Genomic DNA, 20,494 nt, shown 5'->3' on the forward strand with positions numbered 1-20,494 from the left:
GGACTTTAGTCCATAAATAGTCAAATACCTAATCTTGCGATCACAGTCACACGGACAGATGCAAAGATACAGTCTAGTCTACTATTATTTTGTAATGGAAGTGAGCGACATGAAGATACAGCCAATGTTTGTAGCTTTGTATCTTTTGCATCTGCCAGTGTGATTGCAGCATAAGAAGTTGGCTAGTAGTAGGCTAGTACATAAAATGCCTTAAAGGACAGCATTCAGGTTGTATTTTGTATGAATAAACACTGTGGGCCTATGGCAATATGGCAATAGTGAAGATTACAAAAGAATATTAAAATTGACCCAGTATTAGCGAATTTATCGCACTTTTTCTCGGACCGAGTCGGCCCGCCATGAACGAGCCTCATGGAAATGCACATTTCATGCGCGTTCATGTGATGACGTAGGATGGGTGGAGCCGAGTGTGCAGGTTGGCTGTGTGGATAGGAAGTCCTAGTCTTCACGTGTTTTGTTTATCTGCACTGTAGCACGCGTCACTGAGTGTGTGTCTTCTTTGTTGTGACTCTTTGTAGTTTGGAACATTTCGTCGACTCATCATGGTCAAATTTTGTGTTTGTGCTGGGTGTACAAACTCCTGCCTTACAGGGCATAGAGTCCATCTTTTCCCAAAGAAAGCCACCCCCGCGTTCAGGTCTTGGGTGAGATTCGTGCAGGTGAAAAGACATGACTTCACTGCGTCCTCGGTACAGGAAAATAACTCCGTCATTTGTGGTGCTCACTTCAAGGACGATGATTATATTCCAGGTGATCTAATGGCTCACAAAATGGGATTTAGATCTCTGGAACGTGTGAGGTTGATAAAGGGTGCTGTGCCTTCAATCCAGTCACCTGGCAGTGGCCAAACTTCCACGACCACGGGGAGATCATCTACTGCAGTGAACAAACTTGGTCTGTCTCGGGTAAGTTTTACAACTACAGTAGCCCTTCTTACGTTAGCATGTTATGCTAGGATGAAAACAAATGGGAGGAGAAATGAAGCTGTAAGTGTAAACTTTTAGAAGTGTAAAGATGTTGGTGATATGAGCCCCAGCCCCCAGAGCCATCACTGAGCAGTTTTAGGCTATAATGTGTGAGATCCTATCATGCAAAGTTCACTTCTAACAAATTGTTATCTATGCAAAAGCTAGAAGTACAATAATATCATTATCCAATACTGTATTCCAGCCTTTTCAATCATTTGCTCTCATTGTATCACATCAATTGTGATTGATTTGTATAGTTATGGAAATAAAGTAAACACAATAAGTATAAGTTACAGGGACCTGTATGAATGTTTTCAGTACATACTACATACTACAGTACAACAATTCTATAATATGTGGTGGGATGACAGTGGAAAGAGTGTAATCTGCGGTATGGTAGGTTGCCAGGCCATTATTGACCTGATAATACTATAGCGCAGTGTTTTTCAACCATTTTCATATCAAGGCAGTGAAGGCACATTATTTATTCAGCATTTGAGCCACGGACCACCATTTAAAACTAAATTACATTTTGTTGTCTTTCGATAATATTTTGTCCACAATTCCATGTTGTATTGATGTTGGTATTAGGAGAGATAACAGACAAATGTTGATAAAAATAATGATTTTACATAATCTAATTGTGTAGACTTCTTGTAAATGAAGTAATAGATGTTTAATAATTTAAAATAAAATGAAATGAGAGCATAACATGGAACCATACAGGTACATTTGGTTTCATTTTACACTCAAGGGTTCAAGATCTATAAGGATCCATTTGGAACTTTCCATCATTTAGCTGTGGAGTGGGGACCACCTGGAACCCCTAACCCAAGGACCACTGGTTGGAAAACCACTGCTATAGTGTTTCATAGTTTCAATGTACAGATTATAGGTTTTCTTTGGATATACTACTGTTGGACTGGACTGCTTATCTTAGTGTACTCATGATCCTAGATGACTATTTCTATGCATTTGATCTATTTCCTTGTGTTGCTCTTGCTTGCTGTAAATCGCTCTGGATTAAGAGCTTCTGCTAAATGCCTACATTGTAAATTGGTAGAATAGTAATTAATTCTCATTTTGATGGGGAACTTGTGGAACTCCCTCAAATACCCCTGAGGGTCTCTGGACCCCACTTTGAGAACCACTAGTGACAAACACCTTGAATACTGACTGTTTTTTATTTATTATTGATTTACAACAGACGCTACAAAGCCTCTGTGCGACTGCTGACGTACCAGAGGAACCTATACTGGCGATGGTGGAGGATGAGGAGGAAGAAGCAGGTGGTTCATCTGCGGAACCCTCTCTTCCAACCTCTGAGTCACACAGAGAATCTGCACACAAGGCAACTCAGTACAGCTACCGGAAACCACCACACCGTTCTTTCGGTATGTTTTCATTTGCTTTGCAATTGTCTGTTTTAGCCAACACAGCCTTTATAGAGCAGTGGTTCCCAAACCTTTTCATGTCAAGGACCCCCTATATTGACACTCATTAGCCCACAGACCACAAAACCGAAGATTTGCAGTGATTCGCAACCATTTTCATTTCAAGGGCCCCTACGGTTTGACCTGAATTAGCATTACAAGCTCATAGCACGGCAGTGCAGCTATATGAGCTTGTAGATCTGCTATTTTAGGGCCCCTGGAACAACATATTTTCAGATGTGGGTTGTCGGCCAATTACAGATATTTTTGAGAACGACTGACATAGAAAGAGAACTGGCAGGATTTAGAAGATATTTTTTAGAATCGTCTAAATGGGTTAATGGCATTTCTATCTCTGAGAGTTAAATTATGGAACCAAATGGACCTGTTGGGGTCCATTTGTACACTCTGAGTTACAGACCTGTAATGGTCCATTTTGGTTCCAAACTATTAATTTAGCTGGGGACCCCCTGGAACTCTCTCAAGGACTCCTAGGGGTCTCCGGACCCCACTTTGGGAACCACTGTTATAGAGAATGGTTAATAATGGTTGATCACTTGTTGTTTTCTACAGGCATCCAGGTAGTCCCCCAGCTGTTGTCCTTAGGAACACAAGCAGCCCCACAGATGGTGTCGGTGGAAACGCAGACAGACATCTCCAGCTTTGTGGATAGTCCCATGCAGAGCCAAATCAGCCAATGCACATTCTCTCAGAGTGGCAGCGAGCATTCAGGTAGGGGACCATCTAACTAATTATAATCTGGAAATATTTTGAAATGAGAAAAAAACGTTTTCCATGCCTGGAAAATGCTGTCATTAATAAAATGTTTTGGATATACTGTATATTGTTTTTGTATAACATTGCATCAAATATGTAACACTGTAAAATGCAGTGTTGCACTGCATAAGCTACATGTGTGTGTACAGGACGTCACATGACAAAAGTAATAGATGCTTGTATGTATATCTGTATTTTCTTTTGTCACGTGACACCCAGTAGAGTCTGTCTTGGTGTATTAATGGCACACTGGTGTAAGAGCCTCATCATTGCACCGTACAATTGCTATAGTCCTATAAATGGGGTGAAATACTTTGTATAAGTTACGGAAAAGTAAAAAAAAAAGACAAGTGAAATCTTGTATATTGTTTATAATTAATTGCTTGTGAAATCAGAATGGTTAATTTATTATGTTGATAACTAATCGATGAATCGACAAATCATTTCAGCACCAAAGCAAGGTGATGATTGGGTTCCGGAGCCTGAAGACGAGCTCTTATCTGAGAGCTCTGATGACATGCCAGACCTTGAACCACCCTCTGACCCTTCGTAAGACACAATTTATACTAATCTGTTCATGTCATGATACTGATTGTTCGAACTTTGGTTTTATTATGATATTTTCTTTTCCCTCAGCTACATCGATAAGTATGTTGTGTGTCACAGACAACTAATGTCACTGTTTGCCACTTGCCCGAGCTGCTGTGAGGCCACACAAGCCAGCATACAGAGACAGGAGGGGACATTTGTGAAAATCCAACAGGTAAGATAGTTTTTATCTTGCACCTGTAGAATGTGCTGGTGGCATGTACTATCTTGGAATGCATTAGTATCATGGATTAACTTTGCATAGTGCACTTACAGAAAATCACATGTTTTGCGTATTCTCAGCGCAGTTTGAAGTGGGTTAACAAGTTTGCAATATTCTATCGCCTTCAATATGATGTCAGCGAATTTGGTCTTTTTTTCCTTTCTGTCTTCTCACTTTATTCCTCATCCATAAGAAAGTACACACAGACAACCCTGATCATTTGAATATATTCCATAGGTCTGTTCTGCATGTGGGTTCCAGAGGGTTTGGCAAAACCAGCCAATGCTACACAAAAACATGCCTACATGCAACCTGCAGCTGAGTGGTGCGATTCATTTCGCTGGTTGTATGCCACAGCAAACATTCAGAATGCTGCAGCTGTTTGGACTACAGTGCACCAGTCCTAACACATACTTCCGCCATCAGCGATACTACACCATTCCTACCGTCATCCAGGCCTGGCAGAGCCAGCAAGCCAGTATCCTGACTGAGCTGAAGGAAATGGACGGAGGATTGATCCTGTCTGGAGACTGCAGGTTGGTTACCGTACCATGCTCATTGTAATGTTCATGTACATTTGGCATGTATCCATAATCTCAAAGCATGACAATAGGTTTTGCTCTTGTCTTTTGCTTGTTACAGATCAGACAGTCCAGGGCACTGTGCTAAATATGGCACCTACTCGGTAATAGATGACCGGCTGAATAAAGTGGTTGACCTACAGCTTGTTCAGGTCTGATGTAATTCATGCCTCAGTTTCTGCCATATCTATGTGGCTACTGGCTACATTCTTCAGCATGTCACACATTTTATGATTCAGGTGTTGGGGCTTCTCATTTGTTTACATAGGTTTGTTTAAAGTTTGTCTGATTGTCCTCCAGTGTTCAGAAGTTCGCAACAGCAACTGGTGTGAGATGGAGGGCCTGCAACGCAGCATCAAGTTGCTGAAGGAGCATGGCTTGAAAGTTGCAGTCCTTGTCACAGACAGAAACCGTCAGGTACAAGTGACAGAGAAACACACAAACTTTTTATCTGATTTTTAAATGGAATATTTGAATGTGAATGCATTTCAAGTTTATAAAATTCAACCAATTCTGCAGGTAGCGAAATGGGTGCGAGAAGAGCTGGGCAAGGAAGGAACGCAACACTTCTTTGACATCTGGCATATTGGCAAATGTAAATATTTGAAAATGCATGTCTACATGGAAGGCAAGAGAAAACATTGTATCACAGTAGTTCATAGAAATATTTGAAGATTTTGTCAGTTCATTCGTGTGTGTGTGTGTGTGTGTGTGTGTGTGTGTGTGTGTGTGTGTGTGTGTGTGTGTGTGTGTGTGTGTGTGTGTGTGTGTGTGCGATAACAGCCCTAAATAAGCAGTTGGATGCCCTATCCAGAGAACATGAATGTGAAGATGTGAAGCTTTGGAAGCGTTCCTCAGTGAACCATCTCTACTGGACGGCCGCTTCAACTCCCAGTGGCAATGCAGACATGATGGAGGCAAAGTGGAGGAGCCTGGTCAATCATGTGCAAGACATTCATGAGCATGAGGACACTCCTGCATTTCCTGTCTGTCACCATGGCGATTTGGAGGGCGAGGACAGAAATAAGGAGTGGCTTGAGCCAGGTTTGTGCACAAGTTCATGTTTTCATGATCTGTTAGTTTGTTGGTGGTCTGAATGAATATCCATGTGAATAACCTATACAAAGATATGTACAAAAAAATCATATGATCAAGGATGGATTGAAATCCCTGATGTTGATGTTTATGTGTGCAGGTTCAACAGCAGCTGTCAAACTGGAGGCTCTTGTCACAAAGAAAATGTTCATCAAGGACATTCGTCAGCTATCTCCCAACAACCAAACCTACTCCCTAGAGGCTTTCCATAGTTTAATGATCAGGTTTGCGCCCAAACATACGGGGTTCAGCTTCCTTGGAATGCATAGCAGGTACAGTCTGACTATCAAGGACCAATGTTCAAGAGAATTTGATTTTGTGAAATTAGAAATTTCATTATATTAACCCATTCTGGACGGGAACCCCTTTTGGTGTTATAAGCATTATGTTATACTTTAGCTATTGAAAAATAGCAGATCTACAAGCTCATAGCGCGGCACAGAGTATCGATCGCACTACGAGCGTGTAGATCTATTTTAGGAAAAATTGTGAAAATGTGGTGCAAATCTTTGACTATACAGGTCCATCCCAACGAATTAGAATAATCTGAAAAAGTTAAACATTTGCCATAATGTAATACAAATAAATAAACTTTCATATATTTTAGATTCATTACACAACAACTGAAATAATTCAAGCCTTTTATTGTTTTAATATTGATGATTATGGCGTACAGCTCATGAAAATCAAAACATCTTATCTCAGTGAATTAGAATATTTTACGAGACTACTAAAAACAAATTCAACGAGAAATGTCGACCATCTGAAAAGTATATTAATGTATGCAGTTACTACTTGGTCTGGGCTACTTTTGAACAAACATCAATGGGGCGTGGCATGGAGGTGATCAGCCTGTGGCACTGTTGAGGTTTGCTTTGATAACAGCTGTAATTTAATTTGTATTGTTCAAGTTCAAGTCTTCCTCTTGACAACCAAGATTATCTGTGGGGTTCAGGTCAGGCCAGTTGGCTGGACAGTTATACCATGGTCAGTACACCAGTTACTAGTAGTTTTGGCACTGTGGGCACTGGGCAGGTGCCAAATCAAGCTGGAAAGGATAATTAGCATCTCCATGAAGCTTGTCAACATTTCTCGTTGAATTAGTTTTTAGTGGTCTCGTAAAATATTCTAATTCACTGAGATAAGATTTTTTGATTTTCATGAGCTGTACGCCATAATCATCAATATTAAAACAATAAAAGGCTTGACTTATTTCAGTTGTTGTGTAATGAATCTAAAATATATGAAAGTTTATTTATTTGTATTACATTATGGCAAATGTTTAACTTTTTCAGATTATTCTAATTCGTTGGGATGGACCTGTATATCCAGAGGGTCCCTGGAACAACATATTTTCAGATGGGGGTCGGCGGCCAATTGCATATATTTTTGGGGGTCCTTGACATGCAAATGTTTGAGAATGTATACTCAGGATTTCGAAGACATTTGTATAATCGAAGTTCGGTCTAATAATATGCTCCTTTCCATAGGCTCCTGTTGGCGGCTATCCATTACAACCACAATGGGAACAGAAAGCAGGCCACTACTGCTCTTGGAGTGCCACGCCACTCAGTGGCCTACCCTAGGTTCCGTAAGGGGGAAGCTGTTGTGCACCCCGTCAAAGACAAGCCATCTTATGGTTTGTGTTCAATTATTAATTAATTAGGAATTATCAACTATTTGGAAATACTGCTATGCTTTTATAATATGTTTCAATATACTATTATCTTCTCTTCAGACTATGCATTTGATTTGATGGCCTCTTTGAAGGATCAATATGCCAGAAGCCCATCAGCCCTGAGAGCCTTCAGTGAAGGTTTGGCTGCAGCAGCACCTGCCCCGGTTGCAAGATCCTTCCAACAGGTGGACAAGGATCAAGCTGTGGCTCAATACCTGACCCACAAGTCCCGCTTTTCTAGTGGCACTGGCCACCATGAGTACTAGCTCAGCTCTGTGTCAGAACAAAAGAACCAAAAGGGACCAAAGAACAAGATTCCTATACAGGATCTCCTCACTGGTCGACAAAAACACCTTGAAGACCCTAACAGGAGCCCTCGTACAAGGTTTTTTCGACTATGCATGCACCTCTTGGTACTCTTTTTAAACAAGGCTCTCAGGCTACTACTTGGCCTCACTCCCCGAACCCACCTCACCCCTGCCCACTTTGACAGGCTGATGATAGAGTACAGCATCTTGCAATGGGCCTGGTCCACAAGATGATTCGATACACTACCCATGTACCTGTCTAAATACTAGTTTTCTGAAAAACGAATTTTTATATAGCAGCATCAACATTTTTACATTTTTGAATACTGTACATATTAGAACACCAAAAGTGGTTCCCGCCCAGAATGGGTTAATGTCAGAGATGATGAAAAACACAGTTACCAGTCCCTGCAAGGTGCCAGCCAAAATAAACACTGTAGAACAGTGGTTTTCAACCTATTACATTTCAAGGCCCATTATTTATTCGGCTTTTGAGCCATGGAACACCATTTGATGACATTTATCCAAAACTAAATTGAACACTTATCTTTTACTTGCTGGGACTGTGATTTCTATTCCAATTTCTATACCAAATACAGTACATAGCTATGGATTGTAGCTGATGAAGTGTAGCAACAGTGAAAACATGGCATGAGGTTAAAGCGATACAGAGGATGATCAGTGTCATTTGATATTGAAAGTGCTAACCGTGTAATGGCCTTATTGTTCATTGTTCAGTTTTCAGTGCACCACTGTGTAAAATTAGAAAGTATATTCTGATAAACTGTAATAGAGTTATTGTCATGGAGCAGTCAGAGAATGGCAGTGTACGTAATGGTAGTATTTAAAGTATGTGAAGTTAGTGGGTGAACGGCTAATGCAATCAATCAGAAATAAATGTTTTCTTCAACTCAGATTGTCTTGCGTTTGGCTTCCCCTGTTGATAACTAACAGATTATATACTTGTGTTTTGTAGGTAACTGCTCTTTAGGTAAGCACCTTGACAAATGACATTTCTTGATATCTGACATGTCTGATCTGATCTGAAGTAGAAGAAAAGATTGGCTGTACTACACATGACTGTTTTACCGTGTACAAGCAAATGATGGGATCTGGTGTTTTTAATCAAAACCCTGCATGGTTATGTATGACTTCACTCAGAACTTTAACAAGTACAATTGTATTTCCTTAATCAGTATGGCCAATATGAAGAATAAAAAACATGGAATACTGTCAATTCAATTAAATCACTTTATTCATCATCGACGTCCAAGTTAGGCCATAAAAAGCCACGGTAGGTTCCACCTGGTTGTTCGGGAAACTGGTCCCTGATGGCGTGGACGACACAGGCAGGTACAACCTTTCTATTGTGGCGGCCAAGCTTGCCATAAGCCCAGCGGACCATCTGCCGGTATGCCGTGTAGCGGTACTGGCTGGAAGAGAGAGAGATTCTGCTTATTAATTCTGCAAGGGTCATTCAGGTGGATCCATTCAGGTGGACCCCTGCAGTAGGCATGAAATATATGTCATGCTCATTTCATATTGCACAACTTACTCAGACGTGCTGAGGTTGAGTGGCCCATGTTCCTGGCGGTAGGCAATGTAGGCAATCTGCAATACAAAAGGGTTCAAACAGGAACCTTCGAATCCAGGGTGCTGTGTCAGACAAGTGATATTGTCAGGTCTGGGTTGTAAGTCCTCAACCAACTTCCAGAATGGCTCTCTCTCTCTGCAGCATACACTTTCTATAGCTGAGGTCATAGGTTGGCACTTTCCACACATGCACCTGAATTCAAACAGACAAAAATAGAAATGGTCACCTCACTGAATAAGTTTGAACTATTGCTGACATGTAGGCTACTAGCCTACCGATGATATCCATTTGTACAATTGCAGATTGGTGTTTAGAAAATCATCAATGGGGCTCTGGTCTGATGCATATCATTTTAGATTGGCTACCCCAAAATGAGTTGAGGTTTTATTCTAATGATTTGAGATATTTTGTTGTAAAGATTTATAATGTTATCTTATCATGATGTTCATGACATTAGTTTTCCAGGTATCATCAAACTGGGGGTCCTTGAAATGAAAAAAAAAAATGCTGGGAATAATTTATTTTCAACCAGGATATAGCAACAAGTTCAAGTAACGTGAATCAACAGATTTGTAGCCTACTACTTTATACTTGAAAATGGAGGCCAGAGATATGAATTTAATACTTTTAATGTAGCCAATTTAGCAATGTTGTAATAGTATTATTTCAGTGCCTGTAACGGGTGAAATGATATCGTAAAGTTTCATACAATGAATGGACACGTAACACGTACCAGTCTCTCTGTCCAACACGCCACTCGTTGTTTTGAGCCCACGCCTCCATCTCCTGGCGATATCGAGGTACTCTAACTACGGCCGCTGCATGCTCTCGTGGTCGTCTAACAGGTTCGAAGTTGTAAGGTGCTGGTCCGTCATAATCCCTCTCGTTGCCATGTCCATCATTTTCCTCAAGAGCGTCCATGTTGGAGCAAGGAAATGGCTCTCCGCACTAGTCAAACTCCGCGCTAGTCAGACGAGCAGTGGGAAGAAGTAGCCCATGTGACGTCACGCGACTGACAGCGCTCTGAAGGATTTTGATTTGCGCATACATGTAATTCGTGCGTGGACATTTGTTTACCTTTCTGAGCGGAATTTCCGGCGTCACTTGAAAAAAACAAACGTTGAAATGAAATACCAACTATGTTTACTACATATCATTGAAGAGTAGGGTTTAACCTGAATGTTTACCTTTAATGATACTGGACTTACAGGCTATAGTTGACAATGTCCACTCTGTCTGATGTTGGCTCTTGGCTGCAGTGATTTATTCAACAGTCTACAAAACAAACATTAACCAACATTAAACTGTATACTTTACACCGTATACTTTAAAAACATAAATGTGGAAATATAGCTCATCTACAAGCTCACAAGCAGGCTTGAGTTTTTAGAATGATTACTTTTGCTAACAGACATTTAGCACTGATCTAAATGCATTTCGTTACATGCAGTTTATAATTCCAATGATTGTGTTGGATGACAATGTCCACATGTAATTGCACTGTCTGACCCTGCCTGCAGATTTATTCACCGCATTCTACCGCAAACTACGCAGCTGCGTAGAGGCCCCAAGAGTTCTCCCTGAAAAATGTTTAATATCGCAGCCCCGCCAGCCCGTTCCGCCTATTGCGGTCGGTTAGGGGGGGCTCCGACGGCCCATGGCGTCGCTTCCTCAGCGTCACTTCTTCATGATCCTCCCCCGTTAAGCGACGCCCGGTCGCGGCCGTCCGTCCCGTCGTGGGCTCCCCTGTTGGTCTATGTCCCCCTTAGCAAAAGTAATATTTCTAAAAGCTCAAGCCTATAGCCTATACTGCTGGTCTACGTAAAACATGAACCGCACGCAGGCACCGCAAAACAACAAGCTTATCGTCTAACGTTTACTGTATAGATGAAGCATGTTTAGTTTAGTATTACAGCATAGAATTCAACATAATAAATAAGCCCGCGTTTATAGCGGCCATTTTGATAGTTCTTTCAGTGAGCCATACATACAATCGTAAGTCAAATGAACTACAATTACCATGCAGCCCTGAGCCCTTCCCGTTCGGCGCGAACTTTCCCTCGCAAATAATGTGTAGGCTATTCTATGCATTTTAACATGATATTGTGTATATGTACATGGCTGAAACATGTGTAGTTTATGTGTATAGTGTCGACGACCACAGGCGTTACGTTATGGTGGGGCTGAATGAAAATTAGCATGCACTCTTTAGTCTTGACAGTTGTTAGTTTTGCTAGCCCTATACGAGCGTCATGTAAACCATGGCTTTAGTCCGGTCCAAAAAAAAAGTATGAAGACACGGTCAACATTTAATTAACATTTGATAGCTGGCTACTTACCATGAAGGAGAACTTCTCTTGTAACTTCACTTGCGTGGCGCGGCTCAGCTGCTGCTTCTGCTGTAAATTTTGTAATGGCTGCCAGCCTGCCACTCGGGATGACTCGTATCGGTCCGGCTTTCATCGCTGTTATGAACTCTGGCCAATAAGAGGCAGGTAGGCGTGTCTAATGGGTATCTTAGATCATTTCAACCCAATATTATTAGTAGATACCGTATCTACTAATAATATTGGGTAGGAATGAGTAATAATTACATTTCTTCAAACTGATCTGTATGATTACTCCATTCTCAAATATTATGATGGAAACTTACTGAGACTTGTATATATATTTGACCAATATTACCAGTTTGGCATATACTCATTTATTTTCATGAAATTAACTAAAACAATAGATGTACATTTAACTCACAAATAACAGTTGGATTTTTACTCAATAATTATTGTATATCCAACTAAAAGGATCCCATAAGTGATATTCACAGATTTTATTAAGCTAATATACCTTTTTTTAATAGTCGTACTTACAAGGCGATTGTTTTACTTTTTTGAGTGTACACACAATAGCCCATAATCACTAAAGGGGCATTTTTTTCCAGCAAATTTCTCAAATGTATGAAAGAAAAAAACCCTGAAATATCACACTAAGTATTCACACTCTATGACACTTGACTAGAGTGCACCTGTTGGAAATTCAGTTGATTGGAAAGGCACACACATTTCCACCGGTTGGTTCCCAATGGGAACCGTTTCAGTTATTTTTGGTTCTGAGCCAGAGCTCCAACATTTGAACGTATGAAACCATAAAAACCATATATTAGATTGTTATCACCATGAAACTTAATTCCCCTATTGAGTACTTACACGAAGACAATGATTTATTGTATTACAAATTTTACATTTTTAAATACCGGTATGCAAATGAGGCATTATGTAGGAAAATATGCAAAATAATCGAAAATATGAAAAAGCTACTACTGTGGAAGGGTTATGTATTAATTTACTTGTATTGATCCTATAAACAATTTAATATAGGTCTAGTTTTTCCCACCAATTTTGGAGCTTTGGCTCATGGACTAAGAACCAAAAATAACTGAACCGGTTCCCATTGGGAACCAGCCGGTGGAAAGGGGGTCACAGTGCATTAGCAAGAGCAAAAACCAAGCCAAAGGAATTGTCAAAGGAATCGTCTGTAGACCTCCGAGACAGAATTGTATTGCGGCACAGAGGTGGGGAAGGGTACGAAAAAAAAATCTGCAGCATTGAAGGTCCCGAAGAGCACAGTAGCCTCCATCCATCACCTGGCAAATACCATCCCTACGGTGAAGCATGGGGGTGGCAGCATCACATTGTGGGGATGTTTTTCAGCGGCAGGGAGACACTGGGAGACTTGTCAGGATAGAGGGAAAGATGAATGGAGCAGTGTACAGGGACATCCTGGATGAAAACCTGCTCCAGAGCGCTCAGGACCTCCGACTTGGTCGGCGATTCACCTTCTAACAGGACAACGACCCCAAGCACACAGCTAAGATAACGAAGGAGTGGTTTCAGGGCAACTCTGTGAAAGTCCTTGAGTGGCCCAGCCAGAGCCCAGACTTGAACCCCATTGAGCATCTGAAAATAGCTGGACCTGAAAATAGCTGTGCAGCGATGCTCCCCGTCTAACCTGACAGAGCTTGAAGGGATCTGCAGAGAAGAATGGGAAAAATACCCCAAATTCAAGTGTGCCAAGCTTGTAGCATCATTCCCAAAAAAAGCGTAAGGCTGTAATTGCTTCCAAGGGTGCCTCAACAAAGTACTAAATAAAGAGTGTGAATACTTATGTACATTCAGGTTTCAGGTTTCTTATTTTTAATAAATTATCTAAATATTCGTAAAAACTTTTTTCCCTTCAACAGTATGAGGTATTGTGTGTAGATTGATGAGGGATTTTTTTTTTAATCCCTTTTGAAATGAGGCTGTAACAAAGACAAATATGGTCAAAGTGAAGGAGTGTGAATACTTTCCGGATGCACTGTAGTTATTGAAATATCTTCAAAGTTTTATAAGCGTTATTTTTTTAAGCGTCAGCCACTGGCTAAAAAGCAAGCCTGGCAAACACGATAAATAGGGCAACATAACACCATGACTCAGACAAAGAGGCGAATGAACGCCAGTTCCACAAGAAATAAATAGGAGCAAGATTGCAGTGGAGAAGCTTTAGACTAGTATTGATCACCACATTGATGACTTGCACCGGCAGCAACAACTGAAGCACGGAAAAAAGAAAAAAGCAAACAAAAGATATCAGCACATGGGTACAGAGGTTATTGTACAGTTGCTTATGGATTTGGAAACAATGGGAGGAAATAGCAGCGATATAGAGTTATGGAAGAGATAACATAGAGCACCGGTTCTCAACATGGGGTCCAGGAACCCACAGCAGCGGTCCTAGATATAGTTATTGTTAGATATACCAAATGGACGCTCAACACATTTAATACAGCATCACAGTCATTTTAACCACTGAATCATCCACATTTTATACGTAGGCTATTCAAAATAGCAGATATCAAAGCTCACAGTGCAGTGAGTCACTAGGTGCTGCACAGCTTGTACTGTATACATCTGCTATTTTGAACTTTGAATTTTTTATTTTGAAAATATTGGAAAATGTTCAATACATTTTATTTTTATTTTGTCTGCAAGTCTTCTCTTCTAGCTGTCCCTGACACAAAATCTTTTTGCAGCCAAATTCATGTCAATTTAGGAGAACCACCGCCATAGAGTGGAGAGAACCTCCTAACCTCTGCACTTCTCACTGCCCGTCTGTCTCCCCCTGTCCCCTCATGTCTCCCCCTGTCCCCTCATGTCTCCCCTTGTCCCCTCATGTCTCCCCTTGTCCCCTCATCCCTCCCCCTGTCCCCTCATGTCTCCCCGTGTCCACTGTCCCGTGCCCTGCCGTCATCATCCAGGAGGGTCCACATCTCTTCAGTCACCTTAGAGCATCTGAAAGGGTCCTACAAGGTGGAGCTGGGCGACGGACAGAGCAGAGACTCCTATCTGAAGGAACACGGCGTGGTCACCTACCTCGTAATCAACCCCAAGGTCAGACCTCTCATCCCTCACGCAGTCTGCAACCGCGCAGTACTTGACTGAGACTGTCCGCACCTTGACATTTTACTTGAGGATTAATTGAAATAAATAACAATAATTACATTTATTAAAATTACATTTCTGCGCCTTTTAGGCTTTGTAAATGGTAAATGGTGCATTTATATAGCAACGGCGCTTTATAGAGATTGTGCATTACATTCACCCATTCGCACACACATTCACACACGGATGCCGGAGAAAACCATGCAAGGCACCAACCTGCACATCGGGAGCAATTAGGGGTTGGAACCCTGGTGTAGCCCGGGTTCGAACTGCACTGGTCACTCTACCGCTGAGCCACTGCCGGTATCTGTAAACAAATATTGCACAGGGCAGAAATTACAAGTGGTTAATTCACACAAATGGGGTATATCAAATACCATATCAATATACCACAATATCATACTAATGTTTAATAAAAAACTATATGGAATTAAATACAAAAGACTGTTTAGTCTTTTGTCTGTGGACTCAAACCAAATCTTGTTAATTAAAGCATTAAACATTCAGATGTATGCATTATTGCATTTGCATTTGACAACCCTAATCTTAATCACTTAATCAGGAAACCTTTTGCAGAAAATAACTTGCCGTTGGCTATTTTAAGCGAAGATGTTGAGTGAGATCCTCAAACACACCTTCATTCTGAACCAATCTCACACAAACCAATTATGTCTCTTCTTCCAGTGGAGTGCTGCGATATGAACTCGCCTTTCACAATAATGGCGCCCGCAGATACATCATACGTGCGCCCCAGATTCGGAAGCGGCGTCTACCTATTTACGTCTATGGGTTTAAGTGGTTAATACATCATTTTGACTATAGAGTCAAAAGCAGTGGTTCTCAAAGTGTGACCCATGGACCCCCATGGGTTCCTTCAGAGTGTTCCAACTTCTGTAACACTCAAATTTATGGATGTCTAGAGAGGTTTAGAGATCTTTCCCGCTCTCCAGTTTGCTCATAGCATTAGGCAGTGTTATCAGGCGCTCCCCTGAGTCTGCTCCGCTGCGATGTTTATATATGTCTATGGTTGAGAGTGTGGTCTGGGGGTTTATATAATGTCTATGGTTGAGAGTGTGGTCTGGGGGTTTATATAATGTCTATGGTTGAGAGTGTGGTCTGGGCATTGCAGACTTCCGCCATGCCCCTGTCATAGCTTAGGAGGCAGCCAATCATGACTAGGTCGCTACTACGCCATTGGCTGGCGGTGTTTAGGCGGCTCCCATTGGCTTAGGTGGCATGCGGGCGACTCCCATTGATGACTAGGTCGCTATTAAAAACGGGCCTGTTGTATGTCAAGGTTTCACCTAACAAAAAGTCTCCCTCTCTCCTGGTAACTAACTGGTAACCTCTCTCTCCCTCTCCCTCTGGTAACTGTGTTTCTCTGGGTCATTCAGGCTGAGAGGCACACCCCTCTGCTGGTGGTGCGCTCTCGTCCCTCGCTGGACGGAGGGAAGATGAGGGCCTCCGTCAGGATGACCCGCTACCTGGAGTCATGGGGCGCCGCCAAGCCCTTCGCCAACCTCCACCACCGAGACAGCATGACCACAGACAACGGCATGATCAACACCACTGTGAGTACACCAGGTCACAACGCACAAGAATGTCTAGTTCCACACAGTCTGCTGGATGTTTGCCCCGCACAGTAGAATGTAATATTACACTTCCATTAAATGAATTCATTCATTCATTTAGCGTCTTTCAGAAATCCAAGGACGTTTTACACTAACAAAGAAAATATTCTGCACACACACACACACACAGGCACGCACGTGCGCACAACCGGTCACATGCATAGCCTATTGTTGTTGCTGATGGGTGGAAACCTTGCATGTCCAAAACTGTGTTTGCCATTTAAAAAATAAAACAGAACCTTTGGAGCAAACGTTCTTTTTTTGTTGTTGAATGGAACCAACATAGATATTATTTAGTCACTAATACTTGCCATTGGTTCGATATAAAACCCAGAGACACATTAACGGCTTTCACGTTTGCATTGCAACGTTTCGAGCGTGTAGATCTGTTGATTTTTTTGTCTGTACAAAGAAGTAGGGCGCATTTATATTAATTTACAAAAACATAAAAAGCTGAAATATGGAGATTGGCCTACAAGTTTTCTGTCTGGCGGCAACAATATGCATATGCACAAATCCACTGGGAGCGAGGGAGGGTTTCAAAGGCCCTTGGCTGATGGAGGCCAAAATAGATATGGTTGTTTCCATGGAAACAGAACAGTGGCCATTGGCCATAGGTGCAAAAATATGTCTTCTTATGTGCAAGGTAATTATATCATTGCATACCTCAACAACGTTCATTCATATAGCATCATCTAAAGTACATGAATGCATAAGTTTGAACATAATATAAATATGAATAAATAAACTGCTGCCGCGCTTTTTATGGTGGATGTTTTCCCACTTAACGAAGCATGTCTGCCTTCCGTAGTGCCACCTATCTGTTGCTATTTTTTTATTATCATGCTGCATACAGTATGTAGAATTGTTGTATGCTATATATTTTCTATTCTCTCTCCCTAACTCTTCCTGTAACTGCAGTTTACATTTTTCACACACCCATGCACGCACACGTGCAAACACACACATACATACACACGTACTCTTTTACAGCATGTATCTAATCGTGTGACGTGACAGTCAAGTTGTGATTGTGTATTCCACACTCCAGGACGTGCCCATGGGTCAGTACCAATACCAGAGACGTGAAAGGTGAGAGTGAGACATGTGTTTCTCTAACGTTTCCTCAGTGCATAAAAGGGTGAACACTGTAACACACACACTCACACACTTTTCACTCCTTCAAACCCAGGTCCAAATCCCAGAGGAAGAGGTTTGAGGAGGAACTCAACGAACGCATGATCCGCACCATTGACGGGATCAACTCCCAGAAGTCAGTACTGTGTTTGAGAACTTTTTTTTCTAACAATGTCCATTTCCTGAAAAATTGCTAAACTAGCCAAGCTACAAGCTGACGCAACATTGTTCATGCTGTGATCTAGTAAATATAGATCGGCTATTTTCGTTATTCGTTGTACAACAAATAGGGCTTACGTGGTTAAATATAATTCTAAAACTTTGGTCAAACCTGGCTTTTTAGTTGTCTGATCTAAGTCTGATATACAGTAAGTGCTCGTATAGACTACGATGACCTATAGCCTGGCTGAACGTCATATCTTAACCTATAAGGTGATGTTGAACTTCGGTTGTATCTTGAAGGATCTGGGAAGCGTTGTCCATGACGCCATGCAGCTTTTATGTGTTCTTTGCTCAGTTATAACCTCAGTGGAGTTCCCAACTCCTAAGTTCAACAGCGCTTCCTAAAGACATGCTGTTCAGCCAGGCCATAGGTCACCATGCTCTGTATTGTGGTTACAGTGGGGCGTTGAGCCTGTACACATTAGCAGTGACTGCTCCCCTGTGTCTCTGTGTTAATCATCTGTAGGCAGTGGCTCAAGTCCGAAGACATCCAGAGGATTTCGTTGTTCTTTCACAACAAGGCCCTGGAGAAAGAGGTGGGCTAACCAAGCAGTCGTGATTCTGCGCTCCTCTCCTCTCCTCTCCTCTCCTCGCTTGCGCCTGATTGGCTACGCTAGAGTATAGTTCCACGCCGTATAGCCTCGTGGACATGTGTCCCATAACTTGGGGGTTGAGTTCCTTGGCCTGCTGGAGGGCGTGCACAGGAAAGATGCTAATCAGTCTGGCCGTTTGTAAGATTAGCTGTGGAAAGACGCACGCACGCACGCACGCACGCACGCACGCACGCACGCACGCACGCACGCACGCACGCATGCACGCACACACACACACACACACACACACACACACACACACACACACACACACACACACACACACACACACACACACACACACACACACTACTGATATAGCCTACACAGGGGGCAATTGCAAGATCTTCTGTCAGAGAGAAGTACAGTAGCCGAGGATTACGTATTGTTTACTGGTATGAGTCATATGCATTTGTTGATGCACAAAGCCTCGTTGTGCCTTGAGAATCTTGAAAAACATTATTTACTTGAAGACCTCACTTTTGGTCAAAACATGCTGTCCTGGTTCGTTGCTTGTTTTGTACATTATATTGTACTAGTCCTTACCCGTTCTGATATATTTCAACTTGTATAATATATTTGTGTGTGTGTGTGTGTGTGTGTGTGTGTGTGTGTGTGTGTGTGTGTGTGTGTGTGTGTGTGTGTGTGTGTGTGTGTGTGTGTGTGTGTGTGTGTGTGTGTGTGTGTTTTTATGAATAAAAACAGCAGTATAACATTAAAGTATTCTTCCAAATGCATGGTAGGGAAACGTTTTCATGGCAAGAGCAAGGACCGCAACATTTACACTTATTAGCCCACAGAGCCCCATTTGAAAAGTATCAAGGACCCCCAGTTTGACATGCACCTATATATGGACAGTCGCACAGATCCAATTTGCAGGTGGATTTGCGTCCAAAACTGTCTCAATTGTGAGCTTTGGCTTGAGTGAACTCATGGCTTTTGCAACCTGTGATGTTGTGAGCTTGTAGATTAGCTGTTTTCACCGGAGCGTGCGCTGTAGCCACTTCACGCTGTGTGTGTGTGTGGCTTATGTTCAAGACAGTTGTATCTCGTGTTGTGTTTATAGCGAACTGAAAACGGCCACGCGATGACGCACGCGCACACATACGCACGTGCGACTCACAGCTTAAGTAGTTTACACACACACATGCTCACAGCGAAAGTAGTCTGCACACACACACACACACACACACAACCTCCGTGTGGAAGAATGCGCTAGGGTCCTTGAGGCTGTTCTTCGTGGCATGTTGTTTGTTGTATGATAATGTACCGGTAGTAATTGTGTCGATGCGTAGGCTACTGTTGGGTCCGAGTTGTTTTCCTCGTGTGGGTCTGATGCATAGGTCTGATGATGCCTGCCTGGGGGCGGTGTGAAAAGGGGGAAGTGCATTGGAGAATGCCATAGAGTATTAAAAGGATAGAGACTAAACTGGCGCGAAGCTCCGCCCCCTCCGCTATTCATGTCAGTGGAAGTTGCTCAGTGGAAGGCTTGGACAAATTCTTTTGTCCAAATGCGGAAGTGTAGCTGGGCTTTAACATTGAGCGCTCGGTTGCACGGGGTTTCCTCGTCAAAAATCCACGGGTCCGCCTGCAGTCCTTCCTCTTACCACTAGGGCCCAGCGCTTCAACATTGGAGTGCCTAGCTGGCCCCTTGGAGAATGCAAGGGGAATGTTGCGCCGGAAACTGTGTCCCAGTATTAATCTGTGTCCTCCCAACATGCATTTCACTGGTGACACGTGATTTGCGGGGAGATGAGTTGTTCAGTACTGCGCCCAATTCACTAATAAATTCATTATTAATAATTAATGTGTCAAATCGAAAAAAGGGCTTCGTTACACCCTCCATATTCATATGGTCAATGCCTGTGTGAAAAGTGGGAGTGATTGGCGCAGGCAGTAAGGAGTTACACCACTGTTTCTGACAGACAGACAGACACACACACACACACACACACACACACACACACACACACACACACACACTCAGACATTCGGTTAATTATAGTATGATATTAAAAACATGGCTGTTTTCAAACTATGTAAATCTTCAATTAAATAATTATAATAAATCCAAATAATACATAATGAACTCTACATAATCATGGAATAAATTGTTATCACATATATTTTCTTACATTATCGTTGCATAACTCAATTTTTGAGGTTTT

General features: G+C 42.0%; 1 protein-coding gene across 1 annotated transcript in view; it reads left to right on the forward strand.

Annotated features, from left to right (window-relative positions):
• The window catches only part of adcy2b (adenylate cyclase 2b (brain)), a 96,800-nt gene that overhangs the window by 53,161 nt on the left and 23,145 nt on the right, over nucleotides 1-20,494 (forward strand). Inside the window, exons 10-14 of the mRNA XM_083777117.1 lie at nucleotides 14,560-14,692; nucleotides 16,138-16,314; nucleotides 17,426-17,466; nucleotides 17,567-17,647; nucleotides 18,200-18,269. Coding sequence (XP_083633243.1) covers nucleotides 14,560-14,692; nucleotides 16,138-16,314; nucleotides 17,426-17,466; nucleotides 17,567-17,647; nucleotides 18,200-18,269 — 502 coding nt within the window. The remainder of the gene's footprint in view (nucleotides 1-14,559; nucleotides 14,693-16,137; nucleotides 16,315-17,425; nucleotides 17,467-17,566; nucleotides 17,648-18,199; nucleotides 18,270-20,494) is intronic.

Source organism: Protomyctophum parallelum, assembly GCF_964188405.1.
Source record: "Protomyctophum parallelum genome assembly, chromosome: 1".
Classification (NCBI taxonomy): domain Eukaryota; kingdom Metazoa; phylum Chordata; class Actinopteri; order Myctophiformes; family Myctophidae; genus Protomyctophum; species Protomyctophum parallelum.